Raw genomic sequence first — 25,663 nt, forward strand, 5'->3', positions numbered from 1 at the left:
GACGTGAAAATTTGCCACGGGCAACCGCTTTGGCAGCGCGCGCACACATGCGAACGTCGGCAAGCACCAGCGTAACTGTTGATTGTAAACAAATCGGGTGGAGAGAAGATACAGCCGTTCATCACAATTCGTCATCAGTTCATGTTTCTACGGAAAGCATCTTTCTATTCATGTGCCAGGTTCTTCGTGTCATCATAAACAAGTTATGTTATACGAATGGAACAGCTAAGCAAAGCTTCAAATAATCTACTGCAAAGCGAATGTATGGGCCGTGTTAGCAGACGACAGTATTGGACAGCTGTGTTAACACGCAAGTTGAGGTAGGATGTTATTGTCGGTGCTTAATTACCTAAATTCGAAAAGGTTTGTTCAGAAGGAATACGCTCAGATATGGCTGAAGGTAAGCGCTATAAACACGTTAGAATATATGTTATCACATAAACGTTGGCTCGCAATTCAAAAACAATTTTACGTTTCATTATCGTACTCATTCGTTCATAACCCTTGGAAACAAAACATTTTTATACATTCAACTCTATTGGAACAGTTTACTCATGGTCTAAAATACACTTATAGGCCGTACGACAGTATTTAATTTTCAAGACAGATATAGATTATTCAATTTAAGTACTTGGACCAATCTATAAAGTGTAAATGGTAGCAAGTAAACTAATGATATAATGATTTTTTTTATTTAATAATTCTTGAGAACTTGAGCATTTAGAATATATTGTATTGTTTAGACCTAACTATTGTGTAAATAATGTATTAGTCAGAGAATATATATATAAAGTACTTGCTAGAAACTTCTCTGGTAAGAGTTTTGTTTGCTCATTGAAGGAGTAACAAACAGTACAAGTCACTGAGCAGTCTGTAAGAAATTCAGAAGTTCTCTCACCTGGCCCTTGAAGGTGGCTTTTTGTCTATTTTTCTAGTAGCCGTGCATGACGTTGGGAACTGGATTTAACGAGATTCTTACTTCATAATTCTGAATTAAATATAAACGTGTGCCCATTGACTGGAAATCTTAATTGAAATTACGAATCTGACGTCTCATGTATACCTTAGCTTTTTATTAATTTGATGCATATTAATTTGATGATAAAATTATGCACTAGTTCTGTATCTCCCTAAGGAGTTCAAAAGGAACATGAAAATCGTTAATAAAGGTAGGTAAAGTAAAAGGAAAAAATCTAATTAGATTTTTATATTATACCTTCGAATAGCCTTCACTTACTATTTAATATGTATTGTTTGATTTATGCTCGTATCGTTTATCTTTACACAGTCATCATGGATGCACAGATGGTAGCTGTTCTATTCGAAGAGGATGACGTAGCATATGAGGAGGAATTGTTAAGAAACCCGTATTCCGTTCGTCATTGGCTACGCTATGCAGAATTTAAGCGACAACGCACTTCCAAAGGAAATCGGGATGCCGTTAACTTGGTATATGAACGAGCCTTGAAAGTACTACCGGGCTCATACAAAATATGGCACCAGTATCTCACGCTTCGTGTCAAAGCTCTCGAAGAGATGAAACTTTACCCCAGTGACTCAGCCTTTGAAGATGTGAGCAATGTTTTCGAGCGGGCTCTTGTTTGGATGCACAAAATGCCTCGCATATGGCTGATGTATTGTGAATTCTTACACCGGCGACGCTTTGTCACACGACTTCGACACACATTTGATCGAGCCTTGCGCGCTTTACCGATAACGCAGCATGACCGCATTTGGCCAGATTACCTAGCGTTTGTTGAGTATCATGACATTCCTGAAACAGGCGTTCGTGTATATCGTAGATTTCTGAAGTTGAGCCCCGAATCCCGCGAGAAAGCGGTTGATTACTTCATCTCGATTGAGCGACTGGGTGAAGCGGCTCAACTCCTAGTAGACATGGTGAACGATCCTGAGTTTACTTCTGCGCGAGGGAAACCGAAACATCAACTTTGGATGGAGTTATGTGAACTCATATCTAAAAACCCTGATCAAATGGAAGAAAGTAACCTTCGTGTAGACGCCATAATCCGAGGTGGCATCAAAAAATATACAGACCAACAAGGTAAGCTATGGTGCTCTCTAGCAGATTATTACATCAGATCGAGGCTGTTTGAACGAGCACGCGACGTGTATGAGGAGGCAATGGAAAGTGTGTTGACAGTTAGAGATTTTTCGCAAATCTTTGAGACGTACTCGCATTACGAATACGGCTTGATAAGGAACATGCTAGCGCAAGAAATTCAGACAAAGGAGACCGATCTGGAAATTAATTTGAAAATGGCAAGGTACGAATACCTTATGGATCGCCGGCCGCTACTGCTGAATTCGGTGGTGCTTCGACAGAATCCACATAACGTCGGTGAATGGCTTAAACGCGTCAAATTACTGAGGGATGATGTAAAAGAGATCATTCGCACATTCACAAAGGCTGTACAAACAGTTGATCCAAAACTAGCATGCGGAGGAAAGCTCTGTCAGATATGGATCGAGTTTGCTAAACTTTACGAAAGTAAAGATCAGGTAGATGACGCCCGAATCATTTTCCGTAAGGCGACCCAAGTGCCATACGCTAAAGTCGACGATCTGGCCAACGTGTGGTGTGAGTATGCTGAGTTGGAATTACGACACGACAACATTGAAGAAGCCATCAAACTCTGCCGTACTGCCACAACACCCCCGTCACGACAGGTTGCCTATCACGATCAATCGGAAACTGTGCAGCTACGACTTCACAAGAACATCAAAGTGTGGTCTCTATACGCCGATCTAGAAGAAAGCTTTGGTACCCTTCAAACGACGAAGGCAGTCTATGATCACATTATTGATCTTCGTATTGGGACACCACAGATCATCCTGAATTGTGCTCTTTTTCTTGAGGAACACAATTACTTTGAGGAGGCGTTCCGGGTCTACGAAAAAGGTGTAGCTCTGTTTAAATGGCCGAACGTTTATGATATATGGCACACATATCTAAGTAAGTTTCTTAAACGTTTTGCTGGAACGAAGCTCGAGCGGGCACGTGACTTGTTTGAACAGTGCCTCGAGCAATGCCCCTCAAAATACGCAAAAAATATCTATTTGCTATATGCACAGCTAGAGGAGGAACATGGTCTGGCGCGTCATGCCATGTCCATCTATGAGAGAGCTGCCGAAGTCGTGCCGGACAACGAGAAAAGAGAAATGTTTGAGCTGCAGATTAAGCGCGCTGCTACGCTGTTTGGTTTAACTCATACGAGGCCAATCTATGAAAAGGTATGTCCTAAATGCATACTTATGAATAACGAATTAGTTAGTATTTTAAATTGATCCGAAATCTGTAATAATAAACATCGCGGGAAGGCGCGAATTAAGTTAAGCGTTATGTACTAAAGAATAGCTGCAGGGCGGCTATGATAACTTACAAAACTGTAATATTTCCTCTCTTACATAATTTTTAAATCGATAATATGACATGTTTTGTTTGAATTAATTATTTCAGGCGATTGAAAATCTGCCAGACGCAGACTCCATCGTGATGTGCATGCAGTTTGCACAATTGGAGTGCAAACTGGGCGAAGTTGATCGAGCGCGCGCTATCTGGATGCACTGCTCTCAAATGTGCGACCCACGCACTCAACCTCAATTTTGGAGTGCCTGGAAAGAATTCGAAGTCTCGCACGGTAACACCGATACGGCTCGGGAGATGCTTCGAATAAAGCGTAGCGTACAGGCTACATTTAATACACAGGTTCGTAAAATTTTTTTGCAAATGCAACTTTGTTTGGAGCTAGAAGTTCCTGTCGCTCTATCACTTTTATTTACTCTCATAAAACATGTTGTAGATATAGTAGAGCATCTGGACTTAGAATTATAAGTATATGATCTATTTTCAAGCTTTCTTAGAGACATCTGTCTTTTGTTACGTTAAGCTTCCTTTTAACCTATATGCCATGCTTAAAGTGATCTAGCTTGGGAATAGCAACTAGAGTTTTGCAACTAAATTGAAGTGTCAAAGCTCCTCCCCAAATGAGCCTGGGTTACTTATTATAGACCGTCAATTATAAGTACTTTTTTTGCTCGTATGTTCTAATAAGCTGAAATACAGAAGCGTAGCATTTCTTTCTGTATCACAACAATTCGAAATATGCGTTGGCTCTTCAGTGCCATTACCAAATTCCCTCAAGAAATAACTGTTGTTGTTTTGAAAAGTATCTTCATTGAAGCCTATTAAATCCATCAGATCTTGATAAATGCAATGCTGCAAATAATGTGATTTTGTAAATCTAAATGGTTTATACCTGTGTAACATTTTTTATAGGTAAGCCTTAATCTGGCTGTTCCATACAGTTCGCAGACTACTTCTGCAGTAACAAATACGAACGAACATCCGTCAAAAACACAAATGCAACAGCCCGCAGTCGGCATTACTGGCAAAGCCCTGACATTTATCCGTGCCCAAGATACGGAACCGGCGTACGAGGAAACACGGGCCGACAACCCCGACGAAATCGAGCTCCCTTCAGAAGATGACGAAGATGGGGAAGATCCGGAGAGCCTAAGTCAGAACACCAACAAGAATGCATCGGCTGATAGGAGAGATTGTGGCGAAGAAGATGACGATGAATCCGATTATGAGAAGGATAAAGTTGAAACGAAGCCAGTCCCTCAAGGAGTTTTTGGAAATTTAAAAAAAAACCAACATGACGATAGTGACTAAATGAATTGTGTATATATGGAAATTAAGGCATTGTATATAAAGTAAATAATAGAATATATTGGTTTTTATTGGTCGTGTTGTTATTTATTTACTTCACTTATTTTCATTTTCCTCAAGTATCTTGTGTATACACCGCAGAAACATTTTTAATACAGTAATGTTAACAGCAGAATGAATTTAAGCCCAGCTGCGACTGCGCTACGTTGTTCAAGAGAAACGCCTTTGGACTTGAGCCTACGAGGCCTCCGCAACGGACACAGGCGCAACTTTTGTTTGGCTCATGTTACGATTCATTAGCGTGTAGATTTGTTACTAAATTAGTTTCGTTAATGCGATTGTCTATTCACAGTTGTAACTGATAATCGTTACTATCTGCATGAGAAAACATATTAATATTTCGTTTGTATCTTACGCAACAGGCATTAGACTCTATGAAACAGTTTACCATTCTATTTTTATTTTTTATTATTCGAAGTAAAATACGTTTATTTATCGCTCTTGTTTCATTCACTAGTCGTTTTGATGATTCCAATTCTACTGGTTGTCTGTGTTTTGGAACCAACATAAGACCTCGATCGTAATAAATAAAATAAGAAACGGTACATGATTAATCTTTTATTTATCCCGTTATAAAACAAGCGTACTCATACATATCCTAGAAATAGATTATTAGTTATATATAACACTTCAAAATACCTGGTTTTCTCGATTGTACTCAGTAACCGAGTTATTGCAAAATTCAGTACTATTTACAATGCATCGAGTTCACCGTATTTCTTTTGCACACGTTACGAGATCTCTCTTGAGTCGGTGCAGCATCTTTAGGAAATTGTTTAAAGCAAAGGTTAATTCATAGGTGCAAAATATTCAGGACCAAGCTATACTACTTGTAAAACTGAGGTGATGTATAGTAAACCGCAACAGTTCTATCAGTGAGGCCATTAATGTATGAAAAATTTGCCATAACTTTCTTGGTTACAAACTGCTTTGTCTGTTGCATACCAATTCACCGTTGCACTGAATACTTTGCAAATGTAGGCAAGTTAAGTTTTTAGCAAATCGATCGTAACTTACGAGAAAGTTGCAAAAGGCCTTACATTGACTTAGTAGTATGTGCAAAAGAAAAACTATTTGTCATGTTTTTGCGAAAATCCGTTGTCTCTTCAGATATTCGCTTTGACCAGATGAACACCTTCGTACAAGTTAACATAACAGCAATAGGGCTTGACGGTTCTATTGCCGCTATGTTAACTTTTTACAGCAGAGTATGCAGAGTTTTAGTATGGTAATAAATCTCTGGCACTGGCTGCTGAAGTGTCAACGATTTCAGTTAAATAGAAGTGTTTTCACGGAAAAAAGTTGAAAGATCGTGGATGCGAACATGCGAAATAGCAGAACAATTCTGCTAATTGTTTCCCACAGAATTCCCGTAAATTTTTATATACGTATGCTTGAATTTGCGATGAAACGAAAGCGGAATAGACTGGACGAATTTTTCCGTTCCTGACATCTTTTTTTCATTCCAGTTAGGCTCAAAACTTAGTTTTCAGAATTAATGTGACATTGGCCACTTCCTCGATGATTTGTAACAACGTAATTTTTAAGTTGCCTAATCAGAAAAAACTGAATAGAATAAAAGAACGCTTCGTGTAGTCGGATGAAATGCATCTCAGTAATATATGCCAGAAACTTAACACATTTCCCAATGTGTTGAGTTTCTGGCATCAAAAGTTTAACACATTTATCAAAATGTATATATAGCCTGCAATTTTTTGGAAACATCTTGCTTCCTTCGCACTGCTGAATCAACGATGTTACGTTAGCTAGCAGGTCAGTAAAAAATTACGACGAAGGCTAATCGTAGCTTGTAAAAGCGCACAAGGCGAGATATATAAATTATTCATTTAGGCCATTTCAGAGAGATCTCTGATTTCACTGTCCACGGGCCGACTAGTCTATTACTACGGTCAAATCATCGGGTTTTACGGGCTTCTTCGCTGTGCCTAATCGGAACTGCCGCCCGAATAGCCCACGCGCCGATCAGATAACGATACCAGATTAGCACCAGATCAATTCCCATTTCGACCCAGCTCCAGAATGGCGTCACTTTCGAACCTTCAATCTCGGTCCACCGAACTGCCACCTAATGCATGGAAGTTAAGTTAGAAAGTTAGCTAAATTCGTTGAACGCCCGCACAGAGCCCCTATCTAAGCTTTCAGATCGTAGTGGAGAATCACTATCCACTATAATTTACAAACGTAACTGAGCTTACTAACTACGGTTTAGCAGAACAATGAGACAGAAGACAAACTCCTTACCTCACTGATAGCGAATTTGAGTCGTTGAGCGATAAACAGCATTTCTACGTCAAAGGCCCTGAAGTTAAGAACGTACAAATAAATAACAGCTATTTTGAGTGATACTGCTTGTTGACCAAATGTACTTCCAAATAATCCGATACGCCTAGACTAAGTAGAAACAAGGAAGTAGTCACCAGCGCTGTACGTGAAGGGAGGTGAAGATGACACGAGCAGCCTCACGGCTAAAGAGTTTGAAACCGCACTGCGTGTCGCGGATTCCTCGAACCGCAAACAACATCACCTGTAAATAAAAGCGTCAACATGAAAGTTCACAAGACTGGTCACGTCGATACTGAAATTGCTCCACCTTTAAATACCGCGTATGGGGACAGCACAGCATCAAATAAAAAGCGTGTTTTCAATAACTCTCATCGCCTGCCATCGTTTTATACGAGGATAACTCACTAGGATAACTTTTTTAATAGTCAACCAAAAGATGCATTGCGAAGAACGGGCTACACACATATGAGCCTCATATAGATATGATGCTCGCATGCATTAAAATCCAATCACCTCTTAGTAACAGGCGTATTACGTGTGACAACACAGAGCTTTCTCGAGTCCCAATATTCATGCGGTTTGTTGAAAATGCAAATATACGTTTCTTGGTTGATAAAAGGAAGCTCTTATAAGCTCTATTCTAGTAGTTAATAGTTGAGAAAACATTCGCTCTAGGTCACTTGCTGCTGAAAAAAGCTGACGATAGTCATCTTAAATTGACAGAGATCAACGAACCAAAGCGTGGAATCCGTACATTAGAACTGTACGAAACAGCGTCCGTTCTGCAACCGATTTTTCTTCAAGGTGAGCCCGGGACCCGACAACAATTGAATATGCAGTCTGAAAAAAGCGCATCCATGACAACAAATATTAAAACACCGGTCGGTGCATTATTTTGGACACGAAAAAAATTGTTAAAGAAATGATAAGTCGTACTACTCAATGCTCACATTAAAACACGGTAATTAAACACAGTGTAAAATTGACTTATGGTAACCATTGAGCACTGTACACAGAAACAAATAAAAATATGTAAATAATTAGGCTTATTTATGAAACAGCGTTGAGCGCGGGAAAAAGAGCTATATCGTGTGTTTTTAATCACTAACACCATATGCGAGTTTTAACTATATATTGCAGATACTTTGGACGAGAGGTGCTTTATATATATAGTTCTAAATCTACGCTACAAAGTATGTTACTGTTTTAAGTTTCCAAATACAACGAAGTCAACTAATACACACATCTTGTATATAGTCACGTATGATAAAGACTATATAGAAAAATATCTTCAAATTTCCCAGGCCCAATCCCAACGTCAGACGGGTTCGTAGCATAAACTTAAAGTGTACCTATTTATCCAAGTTTGCGGATAGCACAATCACATACAACACCCTAGATCCATAAAGATATAATAATCATTCCGTAGTACATACCTTACACCGCGAAGCAACCATTACTTCCTCTAGTTTTTCATAATCTTCAAACATCGTTGCACCGTCCGCATCTGCGAAAAGGAGCAACTCACCCCGCGCACTCAGCATTCCCTGAAAATCAGGATATCAAGTTGAGACAAAGTGCTACGATTAATATCTTCCCTCAGTTTTTACTTTAAAAGCTTTCCAGTGTTTCACATTTCACAATAGCATAACTGCTATTGTGCTGAATAGTTTGCCATTATGGGCAAAAGTATATTTGCGAACTGTAGTCCTTGTTTGTGATAATGTGTTAATAATCGTTAAGAAAATCTTTAAGCAAATCATATGCCAATACAGAAATCGGTGTAAATGGTGAAAGAGTATAAGGCGCGTACCAGTCTGACTGCTCCTCCTTTGCCACGGTTTTTTACCAACGTAAGCACGCGGAAACGCTGTGCACTCAGCTGCGCCGCGTACTCTAATGCCACTTGCGTCGTTCGGTCGTGACTGCCGTCATCTACTACAATTATCTAACATATAAAAAAAATGACACTCGTAAGTTATAAAACGAAACTCACATGAAAACAAACAGATCCTACACTAGCCATGCTAGCTGTTTGATTTTATAGGTTGTAATATAATTAATATACACAGATCTTTGTAAACTCCTTATTTAATATCTAAGAAAACAGGTAATGAAACCTCAACAAACTAACCTCGTAAGTGAAGTCTTTTTCCTGATTTCGTCGAGCCTCCAGATATTGTGTACATTCGTCTAACATCGGTGGAACTTTGAATAAAAAGACACTTATGTAATTTGGGCATGTTTGATCGCATTAGTAACAAGGATCACTATATAAGAATTTTAAACAGTGTCGTCCATTTTCCACATTGGGCGAAAATATCGTGCTCATTTTATTATTGGAGCAAGCGGCCGACACTCATTACTCTGTTAACTTACGCATACCAGATCACAGTATCTCGTGGATAACTGAGCAAATACACGAGATGATAGTCCATGTATGAAGATGACTGGGACAAGCAGCTGCTTTAAGAAAACAGGTTTTACTCGATTTAGGACTCCTGCATATTCGTATACACCCGACTTGTGCTTTTTCATTTCCGCTTAGAACCTTTCCTAAGCTTATTTTCGCCCAAGCATTTATAAGCTAATAAAACTCGCGTATTTGTACATATTCTTTGTTCTACAAACTATCATTCAAGATCGATTCAGTGAAGCGCAAAACATTAAAATTCACTAAAGAAATATTTCCCGCGTGTTACTCACGTCGCAGCTCTTCGTTGTATGCTGGAACAATCACGGACAGCTTTACGGTCGGTGCATCCGAGAGCTTTGGGAAGGCTTTCTTTGTCAGAAGGTTTTCCCCACTTTTGAAAAACATTTCCTCATCATAGCGGATAATATCCGGATACCGCGAAGATGTTGAATATAGTAGAGCCGAAAGCTAGGGAAACGCATTAAATACTTAAACTCAATTCGTGAAATCTTCTCAGGGCTCAAACTTTGATTATGTATTTTGATTAATCAGAGAGAATACATGTTGTACAACCGAGTATATATCTGCAGAGAACTTCTAACTTTAGGTCCCGATTCACTTTCGACAAATAATGTAAAACACTGCGTAAAATTTTGATCGTTTATTTGATTGTTTTTTAAATATAGGTGACATGCAGTAAAAGCTTGTTCTAGAATTCTTGCGATACACCTCGCTAAAATTATATCTAATTTGTACTACCCCTAGTACCCCCCACATAAATCGATACAGAAATATATAGTGGTGTAGGCACAAATAGACCCAAAGTTATTATTTATAGGAAAAAAATAACATTTTTTTTTTTAATTTTCGATTTTCAGTTCTTTTTTGGATAAAAGACAGATAAGTAATATGCATTGTTGGCACATGTAATATAATGTGTCAATACTTTTACTTGAGATAAAACCAAGTTTAGCATTAACAAATATCTTTGAATCATTTTATTTTATTAATTAGTATCGAATTTAATTTGCCTAACCTCAGTGAAGCCCGATTAAACCCATGAAATATACATTGAGCTGTGAAAAATCCTTATATCTATTTTTTGTGACAAGGGCCTTCGAAAAGCTAAAAAATTCTTCTCAAAATTATATTTAATTGATTTTTCCTCATCTCATTTATTCCTACTTAGGACAAGGCTGTATCAATGATTACCACGATAAGAACGAGCAGAACGAAACAGATAATCGCCCAGAAGAGGCTCGCAAGGTCCAACATCCTTCCAATGCAACTGATGTTCTGATGGAGTAATTGGTGCTTCACAGGCACCAATTAGTGGTGCTGCCGAGGAGACCGTGGTTCTATCACACACGAAATGTCTCTTTCTAGACGAAATTCGAACTGGTGAAGCCGTGAAATGATAAAAACGATAGCGAAGGCATGCGGCGCAGTTTTCAGTAAGTGAAAGTTGCCAAAAAGTTTAATCATCACTAGTAGTACGGGCACACTCTATCAACAATATATACATTGAACTTCTTTTTTAGAGAATATCTTTCTCTACACTATATGCTCAAGTTCTTTTCAATAGCAAAAGCTAAATCACGACACTTCTTCAAATTTACAGGGTAGCAATATTCGAAGGCGCTCTTCTGTCACACGCTGATTGATTGATTGATACAGTAGAACAACAGCTACCGACGCAAGCGCCACGGAGCGCCACGGAGCAGCGCACTCTACCTGCTTTGCTGCCCCGTCCTTTTGACAACCAATCCAATTGTAGACATACGTGAATTCAGATGTCTACTAGCATACCTTGAATGATAGTTGACAAAATTCGCACCGCTGACTGTCGTCGGCCAGTTAACGGCCTTCCGTTAACTACCTTAAGCAGACGACAAGCAAGCGGCGTTCTGCACCAACTATGATCTTTGCCAATTACGGCCGTAGCGGAATCAGAACGAAGTTTCCCTGAAAGACATTATAAACGTGAAATCTCAATTAAAACTGAAATCGTAATACATTAGACAGTAAGAGTAGGTATCAAATTGAAGACTTCTAGTGCCTCACATGTCCACCTTATAAAGAATCGTTACAGAAGCTCTTCATACGCCACTTTAGAGATAAGACATTTAGTTTACATAATATTGTCACCTTAATAAAACGCAACTTGGACAAAAATAAATAGGGGACTACGAAAGGCAGCTACGAACAGGCAAAATGTCACCGATATTTTTTTTTATATATAAATAATAGCATTCTGTATTTGTTTAGTAGTCTATACTCCGAGCCCGTTACTACTTGGCTCATATACAATACATTTCGCTCACGTTAATGTGAGTAGTCTAATTTTTATCAGACGTGAAGGTCATCATTCCAGCGCGCTTCCAGATTGTCTTTAACGCGGTGTCATGTAGTAGTAGCTGGACCATTGTCAAATCAGCAGCCAACGCATTTTCCAACATGTCAGCACATTTGCTTATACCAAGATATGTTCCGAATTTTAACACAAAATTAGAACGATTAAACGATTTCTAGTGAGAAAACGGCTAGAAGCTTGGATATCAAAAAGTGCTTCAGGGCTTACGCATGCCATCTAACTAGGTATCGGATTGGTAGTCTCATTTTAATATTATCACTGATCATCTCGGACTCCGGTTGTATGCTGGTAGGAGTACACACAGCGGCGGATGCTACCATTGGATGCGTGTATTCACTCTCCACGGAAAAGCGCCTTTTCGCAGCCCACATCTCAGTCTCCTTGCCAAAAGGGAGACAAAGGAAGAGTGTTTGAATGGAACAGTCTAAACGATAGTCTTTCTGCATTGTTCTTGGAGGTTGCTTCAAAAACAGTGATAGAATTACTTTCTGACCAGTCCTCTAGTTAATCCTCTAACCTGGGTCGGCATGCAAAATGTACTAAGCTAGCTGTACATATTGTGAGCGAGGAGTCTTAAATAATAGAGGAAACTCTGTGATTTATTTTCAATTATTGTGGAAGATTACGTCTTCCAATAACTGAGTTTAAGCTTATTACAATTATTGTTCATAAATGAACCACTTAGTCTAGTCCCATTCATGACGTAATGGTGCTTGTAAATTAACATGTCTGTTATCGCAATTATGTTTTATAAATTTTGTTCGTAGACGTGCCTCAGGAATATGTGCAGAATTTGTATATGCTTTAGATGTATTATTGTATGTATATTGGCTCGCATTTTGTATACGTAGCGCTAGCAGCAAATTTTGTGGGATCTACAGACTATGTGAAGGCGTAGTACGTCTTGATAGGTGTTAGTTTTTAAACATATGTATTTTCAATTATCTACGAAGCAAACATTTTTTCGCCCGCTCTGGCCATTTGGCCATATAAATAAGTTTTCGCTTCAATGAGTATTCACGCTGAAATTAAAATTCTAAAGTTTGCGTTGAAAGAGTAAAGGCATTGATAACTACAAAAGTACCAAACTACGCAGACAGACTCGTTACTGTGAACTTCAGTGCCGTGTGATCTATTGGTTTTGTGATATCAACGGCTACATATGTCTCTTCTATCTCCTTCTATGTCGAGACCTTTGATCTGTTACTGTATGCATTTTGGTCTGACGACTGGTTTGACAGATCAACACGGTAGCTTCGTCGACAAGGCGTTTCTATAGTTATACGTAAAAGATTGTTGATGATTGAACATTTAGGCTCAACGTATACTTCTATGAGTGAAAGCTGAGACAACAGACGCAAGCAATATCTTTTCAATAGTTTTCTATTCAGCTCACTGAATGACCACTCGAAATTGAAACCTCTCCCTAAAGACTTAGAAGTTATACTTTCTGTACCCACTGAGGCGCTAAAAAACTGTGGAGAATAGAGTTGGTTGCATCAGGCTTTTATTTCATGCCAACCCAAGCCGTCGCTTATTTAAAAGTAGTGAAAGGGTTTCCACCTAGTTAGCCTAATTTAATTGGCACACGTATACCTCAGTATGGAGACGGAGTGGCCGTTGCCACCCGATCTATAGTGGTAGCGAAGTTCAGTGACATAAGGCGTCATGGAAAAAAAATGTTACTTTTGGTACAACGAACGCGAGTATTCCTAAACATGTCGTTTAGAGCATTGTGTATTCTGTTGAACCAAGACTTCAAGTTGCCTACATTTATAGAAAAAGAACATATGAACCTCACTAATCATAAAATACGTGCTGAAAGTCGGCCGTCTAATGGAATAATTAACGGCGGTACCAGACGTGAAACTCGACACACAGAGGATATGTGATGTGTTTTTCGATTTATATAGGTGGCATATCATTCTTAAAAATAAGATGTACTGCGTCAAAGCAAGAACAGCAGCCCTTCTCTTTGTGGCAGGTTTAAAGCGAAGGTTTCTGTCAAGTTCTTCAGCATTGTCGCACGTTGACTTAGCCGGAAAAGTAGTTCAAGTTGATGTTTCAACAAAAGGTGGGTTAAGGTCTCAGTAAGTACTGCACCACTAGATATCTGTCTCTAAAATGATCTATTATATATGATCTACGGCCCTTTAATGTGTTTTTTACATATTTGAGAAGGATTAATTGATGTACTTATTTAACTTAGAAGGAAAACTACCAGCCCTAATGCCTATTCCCAGTATCCGTAAAAAATGCTGATTTTTCTTTTCCTTATGCAATATAAATCTTGCTATTTAGCTATTGCAGTTCGACGAGCTGAGGCGGCATGCAGAGTTGACCTTCCTAGAGACGTATTTGATCTTCTTAAGAGAAATAAACTTAAGGTAGGATGTCAAATTTGTTACGAAAAGTTAAGTAAAATGAATGAATAGTATTGGATAACAAGTGTCAAAGTGTATTGAATACATATTCAATTCTTATAGTGTTACAAAATGGTACATCACGCGGTAGCGATTATTAAGTGGCTATCTTATACGCACAATACTGTTTCCAGAAGGGGGACGTCTTGAGTACGGCCCGTGTAGCGGGAATTCAAGCATCAAAACAGACTGCTTTACTGATTCCACTGTGTCACGCTATTAACCTAGAGCACTCACAGGTGTGTCCCTTTCTATTATACATCAAAAAGTTAAACCCAAGGTTCGACTGGTAAATCCCTAATTATTCCCCTAGAAGGTCGCCATTTCAAACGAGAGGTTTAGGCGCTCATATTTGAAAGCTGTCTGACCATTGGGTAAACCAATTTCCACTTGTCTTTGTTCAGCGTCAATTATATATTTCATACAGGCACGATATGGGCGGATAGCACCGCTCCGTCTAAATCATCTGCTTAGGCAGGGGTTATTTTTCCGCTTTAGTGAGCACTAAAATAAGCACAAGTACGCTCTGATCAGGATATACGTTTTATCACGGCATTTCGCTTTCAAGACGGGTTGTTAATTTATTAGTAATCTCATTAAATTAATGTTTCAAACACGGAGCGACGATTTCTCAATTGAAATGAATAGCTCACTGTGCGCACAATTTATTTATCATCATTCAATTTATAATTCCATAAAAAATTTTTATTCACGTGTAATTCTCTGCTTTGTTGTAACAGGAGTAACTGTTGAGATTACTTGCACGTGAATAAAACGAGAAATAATATTTCAAAGAAAATGTAATTAATGCTGCTTAACGCATAATATGTACGATTAATAAGTATAATAAGATAATTAATAAGTATGAGTTTGAAAGTTGTTTCAACAGGTGACGCTGAGTCTAGATGACCAACTATCTTGCGTTAACATCACATCCGCTGTTACTTGTACTGGAAAAACAGGTAGGTTATTGGTACCATTATATTATATGTATCAGGATCTATGTCTGAATGCTCTCGAATTAGTTGATCTAATTCCAATCCGTTGTTTAGCACTTCAACAACAGTTAGTCATGATCGCTTTTGTGCTCCGATTAGGTTACAACGAAGTATTTTATTTTTCGACTTCCTAATTGGATCAATGGAAAATGGGTATTTGAGAATCACTCAAGAGGTCAACTAGACGCCATTTACATAACAAATGCGTTTATAAATAGTGGTTCTGGTGTACTACACTCGACATAGAAATAGACTGGCAAGCAAGTTTGACTCAATCCAGCTGTAATAAATAAATGACGCGTATGACGTTTCAGGTGTCGAAATGGAAGCTTTGACAGCCTGTTCTGTTGCAGCTCTCTGTATCTATGACATGTGTAAGGCCATCTCCCAGGACATTCGAGTACAAAATCTTAGGCTTCTTGTTAAGACTGGTGGGCAAACAGATTTCCGTCGCGTGGAAGCTGACGAAACTATTACTCCCCAGGGCGATTTAATCTAAATCTTGCAATGTAGAATGGTTTGATATATATTAAAGTAAGACGTCAGTGAAAATACCCATGTTACAGTCTGCTAGCAAAAATACAACATTCCATATATTCTAGTAGTCATTGGTATTTTGGTTAGACCACTGACTAGCCAAAAAAAACAAAGTACTGAAATAAATGACAATAGTCGTAAAGTAGTAATAAGGCTCTGTCTGGTTTATTGATCTATTCGCTGCGGGTTCTTCACTTAGGTCCTGAGTGTTGTTCGGGTAGTATAAAATTTACAGGTTCCGTAAAAAATCACTTCACCTTTTGTTTTTTCGGCTGTATGCCATAAAAAACCAAAAATGATCCTAGTCAATTCCTTCCAGCTCTGGGGCCCAGACAGTAATTTAATATGCTGATTGCATGGCATTTTGAAGAGTAACAGTCGATCCGTTATTTTTTAGAGCTATATGTCTAAACCGGCCCCTTTTTTTGTGTACATCGACACATGACAATATATCAACCCTATATAGATACAGATGGGGAAATTATAAGCATTTCCCCACACCAGCATTACATCGCTTAAAGAAACGAAGATAATTTCCGACTTTTCACACGAAACGTCCATAGTCGTCCTTGGGTGCAGTTTTAAACTTTTTGCTATTGTCATGTCGAATACGATATTACCTTTTGCTGGTTCCGTATCGTCGGTTCTGTTTCAACTGAAGTACTTACCAGAGTAAACTATGCGATGATTTCGCAAGTCTTTTCCAAATATCAAACCCTATCTTCGCCAAGTGTGTGTGATAGATACAAAGGTTCGAATAATTACGCAGCCATTCAGGGTTTACAAGAGTTACAAACACTATATAGGGAGTTTGTGTCTTTAGCATATTTCTACCTACCTTGTTCTAAACAAACGGGATCGGCCTGAATCTCCGTTTGAAGATAGTTGATGTAATGAATGTACAATTAAACAGGGTTGAAATGAAATCATATCTATCTCTTTCTATCACTTATCACTTCATTCAAAACTCGTGGACTTGCATGCTTGACATCGCTCTAGACTTATCATTTTTTATATATGGAAACTCGTAAAAATCGTTAGCATATTGTGCGATTTCGAAGGTGTTTCTCAATACTTGATATCTCTCGTAAAATGTTAACTTTAGGTTTGCTCCTTTCCACCCTTCCCTCTTTCCAGTTAAGTCTGATTTGATTTTGTCGTTACAGTTTACGCGGAGGGAAGGGGGGAGGGAGAGAGGGAAGCAAAATTCGAGAGTGAAGGGTTTAATACACTTAAGAGGGAGGCGGCTGGTATCTAGCCGTACAGGTAGCCTGCATAGATGAGCGATAGTCTGGATGCCCTCCTTCTCGCTTCTTTCTTTGGTACGAGCGTAGCCTCTCTCAGCTGTGGCAGTTCGGCTACAGAAAGCACCCGTGGGGGCGTTTTGTCCCGCGCAGTTTGCGGCGGTTCCATCGTTCTAGCAATTCATGTTCTGCTGTGTTGATGGGGGTCGTCGTGGTCGCTCTGATGAAGCTGCAGCTGGTTTCTTCTGCTGCTGCTCCTCGAACGTGATACATAAACATAAGACAACGTATCTTCGCTGCCGCCACCACCAGCGCTAGTATTGTTACTGCGGCCACGGTAGGCTTTTCTGTTGAACTCAGCGCAGCCGTAACCCTGTTTCTTCCATGGAACAGAATCCTTCACCGAACTCGAACATTGATAAGGCCGCCGAGTGAAGTTATCAAGAAATGCAAGAAAGTAATAGGTTTATTATTTCCCAACAGGCATCGCCAAATATCAATGTTTTTGGAGAGACAAAAGAGATTGAATTCTCTCTTTGAGCGTGGAGCAAACTGGATGTGGTCATCAAAGCATTTCATAATACTAATAGCACTACAGACATATATCGATCCATAGAAATACCCAAACAATGCTATACTGTGTTCTTGCTATGGATGACAACTGATTCTGACGAAGATAGGGCCCCCCAAAAAATGTAAAAAAATAAACAGTTACGTGGTAGTCAACAGGGAACGCTGGCGGTCTACGCAAGGTTCGTTCTACAAAGTCAACCTATAGTCTGCAGCCCCTAGAAGTAACCGTCTACAGATAAAATGATCCAGCATCTTGAAGAAACCACTTGATTTACCAGTTTGCTTTCACGCGGCTTACGTATCGTATAATAAAGAGTCGAAAAAAAAAGATGGCTTTCAGACGACTATAGCTTACCAGTGTGGGAGGCGATCACTTCTGTGCAATTGTGACGCAGTGTGAGGTTGTTTGGAAAAAAAATTACTGCCGATCGGTGAAAAACGTCGTCCATCAATCGCTGATACTTGCAACGGCGGCAACGGTGATGGAATAAAGATTGTTGGACTGGTAGCGGACGTGGCTTTGAAACGGCGGTAGGAAGGCAACGCTAACGACGATCAAAGGGCGCTCGTGGCCAGAACTGCTGGTACTGCGTACGACGGCTGGGATATGTCGAATCCAAGTTGGTGTAAAGTGTTTCACAACTATGGCGACCTCATGCTTACCTGGCTGGAGGAACTATGCTGGCGGGCGGGGTCATCCACCCGTGACCAGATGGTGCTACTAGAAAGTAACGACGGCGCCCAATTTCGTTGCCACCAGTGGGTTTTGGCACGGTGGTCTCCATTTTTTGAAGCTCTATTTTCACGCGCTTTTGCAGAGAGCCGGCATGCTCGAGCCAAACTTGAGAATGTCGACGGTGAGGCGCTAGAAGGCATCTTAAACTATTTTCTACATGGCAGGTAAATAAACAGCCATTTCTCCTCCCGTTTCTCTACTAAGAAGAACTATTATAACTGATTAAGCCGATTTACATCATAAATACGTTATTTTATTTAAATAAACGGTTGCAATTCTTACTATACGAAGCGCTATTCAAACACTCAATTATTCTATTTATAGTTATTCTGTGGTAAACTTCCGCGATACATTAGCTAAAATGTCTCCATTCATGAACACGAGGCAATTATGGCAACGTTGGAATTTTTGCACATATATATATATATATATTAGTCGACAGCTTATATGGAGCAAGTGCGTAGAAAACTTATCTTTTGTTTACTTTAAAACATATGCTGAATGTGAACGATATCTTAGCATGCGTAGCAAGAAAAGCATATTTTTTTCAATGGCAAAATGAACCAAGATTGACCATACTTATTTAACTAAGTAATACTATTTTATGTGTAATAAATGCACACAAACTAAACAAACTGACTTTCAACACTTCTAATGTATTCTTCTTAAAGAAATTCTTAAAGGAATCAGTTACGCGTTTATTTGTCTAAAGGTAACATAAATACGACCCCATGCAATATTCTAAGTGATAATATATTATATATTTTACAGGTTTACTGTGAGCGCGGATAATTGTCTGCGCCTTCTGTTTGCAGTGGAGTACCTTCTATTAGAGAACCTTGCGGATTTTGTGACGTCTTTTATTGAAGAGAATCTTCAAGACGTCCTCAAGTCGGAGGAGTTCTCACGTCTAGAACTTGAACAACTCTGGAAACTTGTGCCGGCTATAGCTCGAGGATGCTGCCTTGATAAGGTAAGTTCAATACGAATACCAGCCGAATATTACTAACTTCAAGTCCCTTTTCAGCATCACCCTCATGTATTTTTTTTAACTATTTCGGATATGCCAACTAGTTTTGTACCCTACATATTCGTTTTGAGTTTATTTCATTAATTATTGGAAACCGAATAACCTAAATTAAATTGCCATTAAAACCACGGAGCACATGCAGAATTATTCTAATTTCCGACACTTTCACATTAACTTGGGCATTAAGCGAATGCAACTTGAATCGAACTTCAAAAGGGTCTAGAATCCTCAAAATACAGTCACCATAAATATAAACAAACTTTGAAAATAACGTTAAAAGTATTAGATCAAGAGAGAAAATATTTTTTTTGTAATATAATATTTTTAGTAAGAGGAATCTCTGACCTTCCTTTTGTTAAAAAAAGATCCGGGTTAATATTAAAATCTTCAAAATAGTGATGGCATGGAAATTGAATTTTCCAAGCAAAATTTACAGGAGTTTGTTCCCACGTTTTTTCTTCACTAAAACCCCACCGTTTTTGAAAAAAAAATTGAAGTATCGGGGAAGGCTATCTTGGGTTGAGTTAATTTACATTAAACATATCAAAGTAACAATGAACAAAGATATTGTTCCTAATGGAACTATGCCTGTCTGTACGAAAATGAGGGCCGTTTTCGATTTATGCATGTTTATTCGACGTCGGCTGGAGGCACGTGCATGCATTAAACGGCTGCCGATAGTACGCATATTTCAGGTATGCATTGACTCGGTTCACGAAACATTATAAGATGATTGGATGAAGCCAACTTTAACCCAGAGGCAAGGACCAATAATGTTGAATGCATGTAATTGTCTGTCTTATCAGCTACATTAGTCGGAATTTCATGACTATAGAACTTTGAATTATAGTAACAATTACGTGTCTTCTTTTTTCATTTAAATGTTGTGCGTTAAAAATACAACCAGAAGGCATGTTCAAAGTAATTTTTTTAATAGTGTACGTTAAAGCCTCGTGTTACACAAGAAAGCCCACGCCTTGTCAGAATCTGATCGTAATCGGTTCTGGGCTCTATGAGAGAACTTTATTTGACAAATCATTAAACGTGCGTCATTGCTAGTTTATGAACGATAACACAGGGTGTAGGTAACCTCATAGCCAACTCAGAAATCGCATCATCATCAGGTTAACTTGGATGCCTTCAAGGAATGGGTTCGTCTGTTCGAGACGGTTTAAGCAGATGCCAGGCCAGTAAGCTATGCTAGGCCTGTGTGAACCCAAAGACGTAAAATATGTTCCAGCAGCACACCTAAGGATAAATAAACAACATACGATCCGGAAAGGGCAACACAGTGGCCAATTCTTAAACCAGTGAACTACAAAAGACGTACATGAAGGCCAGCAGCGGACATATTTCTATCCGAAATAAATAATATGTTAATTGAACCAGTCGTACCCTAGTTTATGAATTCGTAGATCCATATAGTAACGCTGGTAATAATTATTCGAATCACAGGTTCATTCAGGATCACTGTTGTACCCTATCAATGCGATCTTACCCACCAAATAAATGATATCCCAAAAAGAGTCCTGCATTACAGTTCATTTACTCTCGCCGGCTGAGTGAATTATTAGGAACTGGGGCTAGAAACTGTGGTATTATACTTGCAATGTTGGAAGCTCGGCCAGCCAGGATCGAAACAGCCGACGATCTGTGACGATGTACGCGCTCTCATCAGCGAGCTGGAGAACAGCTTGGAACGATTAGGACGCGCGCCCGAAACGGCCTATGCAATCTACAAGCACTCGCCCAATTGCGTTACGAAGTTATTTGAAGACCAGAAACAACCTACACGGCAGTCGGGTAGCCTTAACGATCTTTACGGATTTGGCGGGGAGTTTGGTGGTCCTCCGGCGAAAATGACTGCGGGCCAACTCATGCGTGCTCACTCCACAAGTGAGCTCCTGAGCAGTCAAGATGAATGGATGTTCCAGCTCCGATCGCTCATTTCTGAGGGTACCACACTTATGCGCCAACTATCGAATCAGGTTAATATATATGTTTGTATATATATTAAGCAGAATCTATTGAGAGGTGGACGAACATATTATTGGAGTGTTTATTACGCTGCTAAAGTTATCGTAGTCTTTCCAATACGCAGTACCAATCGTCACAGTGGAGAATGAAAGTGCTTTTTTTAAATATAGGCCGATTCCATTTAACCGCAACTAGTTTGATAGTTTCAATAAGATCAGCTTTGTATGCATGAGCCTTGTTTAGAACCCTTATTATGCTCTTAAGCAGCGCAAAATCCGGTAAATAATTATGTAAATGTATCTACAATACTATATATGGTAGATAAAGTCAAACATAAGCGCCAAATGTAGAATGCATTTACATTGATGATTTAACATTGACCATTTATCTGCGAGAAGCATTCTCCAACATAGTTTGGTCCGTAGTCAAATTAATCTTCAAATTATATTTGAGGACAACTATCGTATCTGCTGTCTGCTTTTTCGCTGTTGTTGAAACATAGGAGTTGCAACTGCCGCACGACATCCCCCATGAGTGTATTCGTTATCTGGCCGTCGTCCCAAACCGGTACGCGCTTGTCTTAACCGACACTCGCCGACTTCACCTCTGCCCATGGAACAGTAATGGGGTCTGTCTCCTTTATCTGTATGTACAATAGCTATATTATAGCTATTATTATTAATAGCTATACACATATATATGTGCGCTAATAGTATTCACAAGACTCATTTGAAGCACCGAGCTCGGTCAACTTTTCTTAACATCTTGATGTCTTGATCAGGTAATTGCAGAAGCGTGTACATTTGCATAAATATAACTTGACTTAATTCGTGTTAATGTTTGTAGCGAGGTTCAAGTCAACTTGTCGAGGCTCAATGTGATAGTCTACTTCAGTGCGGTCGGGATATCTATGCTGTGCTACAACAGCATCACGTAGCGCTTTGGAACTGCCAGTTGAAAATGTTCGAGCTCGTCTACTCATTGAGTGAACACGTCATCCACGATATCTCGTGGTACCGTTCCCACCGAACTGGTTCCACACTCGCGTTACTGATCGCCCATCGAGCTTTTCCGTGCAATCTCGAATTGCTCTGCCTCGACTTCGATCAGGTACGCTTTTTATAATGACGCTCCTAGACTTCTAGTAGGAAAAACAGGACACGTATTTTCGAACAGACTGTGCAAAGACGGATCTATCGGTACAATGTGAACTGTCCTACAGCGGGTTCATAGGTTGTCAAGATGCATTTGCGAGCTTGTTAGGTGGTTGAAATCATCGCCCTGCATATACCCGTTTTGATGGCGATTGTCCTTTTTTGTGGGTTAAATGCGTCTTGTTCTTCCAAATGTATGTCTCATACTGAACATTGATTTTAGGTGGTGGGTCAATTCAAGCAACCCCCAGTGCGGTTTCATCCAGCGCTTACGAACTGTAAGCTTTTCAACCCGCGAGTCGTCGCCCTCAGTGAACGAGTACTCATTCTCTACGAACAAGGAGACGCCGATAAGGTTACTAATTTGCCTTTTTTCTTGCACACGTAACAAGTATCCTCTACAGTGGCGGGCTTGAAAAAAGAGCGTCGGTCTACTATTTGTGCATTTCAGAGACCCCAGAAGGCGTTTCTTCGATGGTTTAGCCACACCCGGCTCATAGATAAAGCTGATAAAGATTTCATATAACGTTGTCTATTTGTTTGCTCTTAACAGGTATTTGTAGTGACAATCGGAGCTCAAGAATGTAAGAAAGCCAAGTGCAAGCTCGGGATCAGCAACAACCTGTATCTCAACGACCAGCTATTCTTTTACACGGCCGAAAACTCAATGCTTTACAAAATCCAATACAACTTTAAGGATTTCGATTGCGAGGAGTGTGGCGAGTTAGGCAGAGTAAACGCCATCTGCGTTGCACCCACCTTGCGCTAACCCTAAACAAAAACAGTGGTTGACGTGGAAACACGAGCAGTCTGCCTAACAATTATTACTAGAACAGGGTAGGTTAGATGACGGCGGTTTTCAAGTCGGATGGCCAAGCTGATCAAAGAAATCAAGTAATACGGTATTCGTTTTGCATTTTCAACAAGATTTCATTGAGCTACACGTACTATTGTAAAATTCTTTTGACCCATCGAGGAAGTTTGATTTTCACAGGACAAACCTGCGATCTGTTTAACTGTTACCTTTGTTGCGTGAAACCAAGCATGCATGAATTATTAGCAGTTGTCAAGATGCAGAAGGAACAAGACTGCCTGTCTGATTATAGGCAAATGCGCGCCAATGCCAATTCAATTAATACAGCAACTTCCATATCCTACAAAGAAACACAGACTTACAACGTATTATAAATACATTGTCAGCCTCAGCTCAAGTAACATACAACAATTCAAATAAATATATAAATAAAAAGTGATAAACGCTTATTTCGTATGCACACATAGACGTCTCTTGTTCCATGATTTTTGTGGTACCTTGTCAAGCGGGGGAAATAGGATTATTTTTTGACTTACACCGAAAAAAATATAATTGTTTTTAAAAATAATGCCAAACAATTGTACTGGTACTTAATTTTGTCAATGTTTAGATGTGTTTACGGCTGCTGCTGTGTCCTTCTGGGCGTATGAATAGCTTTTTTTCTTGACCAACGAAACATTTTGTGTATATTTATTGTGTATTAAAGAGTATTTAAGCAGACTAAAAAAGGCGACACTTAATTGGAGCGTTTTATTTAGAGTCTGAGGGTTTAGCATACGGTTCATCTCAAGTGATATAACAAACATGCTCGTTTGGGAGAAAATTTAACGTCGCAAAACCCGGCACTTCCTTAGACAATTACGAGATTATTTTACTAGACCGCGAAAATAGCTCTGTCAATGAATAGAAGACCGTTTCACCGATTTATGAACACGTTAAATGTGTCATAGTAATTTTATGCAGGGTAAACGATATCTATGAAATAAAAATTAGTTTAATCTAAATAGAACGAAATGCAAAGTAAACAAATTTTTGAGAAAAAAGTTAGGCAGCTTTTTTTTTTTTTGGGAGAAAACACTTGTCCTAAGTAACGGCGCATAATCTCACAGAATTTGAAAATATAATAGTTATAAATCTCAATAAATGCTATGCTTAGAAAACACCTGAATGCGTCAAGAAGAATATCTTTTACATTGTTGGTCCTTTCTAGAATGCTACGACCTATCGTACTCTTGTTAAACAGAAATCCGCTTGAAATTTGTATATTACAAGCTCAGTTTGGATTATCGGAGTATTACATTGTAGTATCGTTTAACGATATCCGAATCGAAAATTCCATGGTTCCAAGATGCAAAATAGCTGGTAAACACCCCACGGTTCGATTATTTTAGGGTAAATACAAGCTAAAGCACTATTGTGCATTAAAACGGTAAATAAAAAATTAGTTCGGAGGCTATCCTTTCGAGTTTCGCAATGCCATAGAGTTCTTTCTATGAGCAGTAATCCTTGACCTGTGCAACTCCGCTAAAAAGGACTCGTATAGAGAACCCGTACGTGTGAAAAGGGTAAGTCGTAATGTTCGTTTTCCGCTTATCTATTATGAGATCAGCTGGGAATGAAAGAAGTCTTGGTGTTTCATTTTGAATCAAACTTTGCACAAATTGATCATACAGTTAAATCCGCCAAAACGAAGACAACTGGAAAGGTTAAACGAAGGCAGCGCTTTTCCGATCGCTGCAACAATATTCAGCAGATTCATCCATATGGTTACTAAGCAACGTTTCATAGTACTTCACCATCGAGCATTATTTTATGGTTGACCCTTTAGGACCCGAAATATATTGCTATACCTTATCTCGAATTTCATTAGGGCAGGCATATGTACAGATAAGGACGTATTGCTATAAACAACGGCCTGTGGAAGCTGGATGCGAGAAGCATTGTTAAGTCGGAATAATTCAAGGGTTCCTGGCAGAAAAGCAGCTACCCCCTGAAAGGCTCAAACACTCTTGACGCCTCTCAAAAGTCTCGCCTGTTGCTACCCTTTCTCGGTCGTCTGTGGCCCACAATTGCCATCTGCTCCTGTCAGATCGAGGTTCGATCAGCGCATTTGGGTTCCATTGACGCTTAGCTACTGACAGGGTTAACGCCGATCCAACTGCGAAGAAAGTGTACATCGTTGAAATGGTAAGTGTACCATATCTATCACAGGGTCGGAGCGGTGCGTTTAAAGCTTTTTTGACATTAATCCAAGTTGTTCGATGTCTAGGGCAGAACAAATGCAACACATATTTATATTTTTTTTTCTAGTTAACAATATACTAACATTC

At 39.3% G+C, this 25,663-nt stretch overlaps 4 protein-coding genes and 1 long non-coding RNA gene across 18 annotated transcripts; 3 read left to right on the forward strand and 2 right to left on the reverse strand.

Annotated features, from left to right (window-relative positions):
* Nucleotides 1-241: 241 nt before the first annotated feature.
* On the forward strand, nucleotides 242-4,764 carry fand (Pre-mRNA-splicing factor SYF1 fand). The gene is made up of 4 exons (XM_022811785.2): nucleotides 242-400; nucleotides 1,289-3,252; nucleotides 3,479-3,727; nucleotides 4,298-4,764. The coding sequence occupies exons 1-4, from the start codon at nucleotides 391-393 to the stop codon at nucleotides 4,694-4,696; spliced, it is 2,622 nt and encodes an 873-aa protein (XP_022667520.1). The 5' UTR covers nucleotides 242-390; the 3' UTR covers nucleotides 4,697-4,764.
* Nucleotides 4,765-5,291: 527 nt separating this feature from the next.
* Nucleotides 5,292-11,934, reverse strand: wol (Dolichyl-phosphate beta-glucosyltransferase wollknaeuel). 2 transcript variants are annotated; one of them, XM_086992169.1, is made up of 11 exons: nucleotides 11,798-11,934; nucleotides 11,283-11,438; nucleotides 10,686-10,871; nucleotides 9,764-9,941; nucleotides 9,192-9,265; nucleotides 8,871-9,005; nucleotides 8,494-8,604; nucleotides 7,793-7,897; nucleotides 7,192-7,298; nucleotides 7,016-7,073; nucleotides 5,292-6,839 (listed from the first exon to the last, which is right to left on the reverse strand). In XM_086992169.1, the coding sequence occupies exons 3-11, from the start codon at nucleotides 10,746-10,748 to the stop codon at nucleotides 6,669-6,671; spliced, it is 1,002 nt and encodes a 333-aa protein (XP_086848295.1). In that variant the 5' UTR covers nucleotides 10,749-10,871; nucleotides 11,283-11,438; nucleotides 11,798-11,934; the 3' UTR covers nucleotides 5,292-6,668. The 2 variants fall into 2 exon arrangements, with proteins under 2 accessions (XP_086848295.1, XP_022666465.1); XM_022810730.2 differs by lacking the exons at nucleotides 10,686-10,871; nucleotides 11,798-11,934.
* LOC111252579 (uncharacterized) lies at nucleotides 11,804-15,957 on the forward strand. 13 transcript variants are annotated; one of them, XM_022810732.2, is made up of 6 exons: nucleotides 11,804-11,932; nucleotides 13,761-13,921; nucleotides 14,149-14,234; nucleotides 14,405-14,509; nucleotides 15,148-15,232; nucleotides 15,583-15,957. In XM_022810732.2, coding segments are annotated over exons 1-6 (624 nt in total). In that variant the 5' UTR covers nucleotides 11,804-11,930; the 3' UTR covers nucleotides 15,768-15,957. The 13 variants fall into 13 exon arrangements, with proteins under 13 accessions (XP_022666467.1, XP_022666471.1, XP_022666468.1 ...); XM_022810736.2 differs by having other exon boundaries at nucleotides 11,932-12,071; XM_022810733.2 differs by lacking the exon at nucleotides 11,804-11,932 and adding an exon at nucleotides 12,078-12,383 and having other exon boundaries at nucleotides 14,158-14,234.
* LOC147755040 (uncharacterized) lies at nucleotides 15,944-18,116 on the reverse strand. The gene is made up of 2 exons (XR_015329732.1): nucleotides 17,978-18,116; nucleotides 15,944-17,446 (listed from the first exon to the last, which is right to left on the reverse strand). It is a non-coding gene; the product is annotated as an uncharacterized LOC147755040 (long non-coding RNA).
* LOC111252577 (uncharacterized) lies at nucleotides 17,444-23,795 on the forward strand. The gene is made up of 7 exons (XM_022810727.2): nucleotides 17,444-18,522; nucleotides 19,130-19,331; nucleotides 20,963-21,376; nucleotides 21,868-21,993; nucleotides 22,212-22,475; nucleotides 22,743-22,874; nucleotides 23,073-23,795. Exons 1-7 carry the CDS (start codon nucleotides 18,230-18,232, stop codon nucleotides 23,286-23,288), a joined length of 1,647 nt encoding a protein of 548 aa, XP_022666462.1. The 5' UTR covers nucleotides 17,444-18,229; the 3' UTR covers nucleotides 23,289-23,795.
* Nucleotides 23,796-25,663: the final 1,868 nt, after the last annotated feature.

This window comes from Varroa destructor, unplaced genomic scaffold (genome assembly GCF_002443255.2).
Source record: "Varroa destructor unplaced genomic scaffold, Vdes_3.0 BEIS01000006.1, whole genome shotgun sequence".
Classification (NCBI taxonomy): domain Eukaryota; kingdom Metazoa; phylum Arthropoda; class Arachnida; order Mesostigmata; family Varroidae; genus Varroa; species Varroa destructor.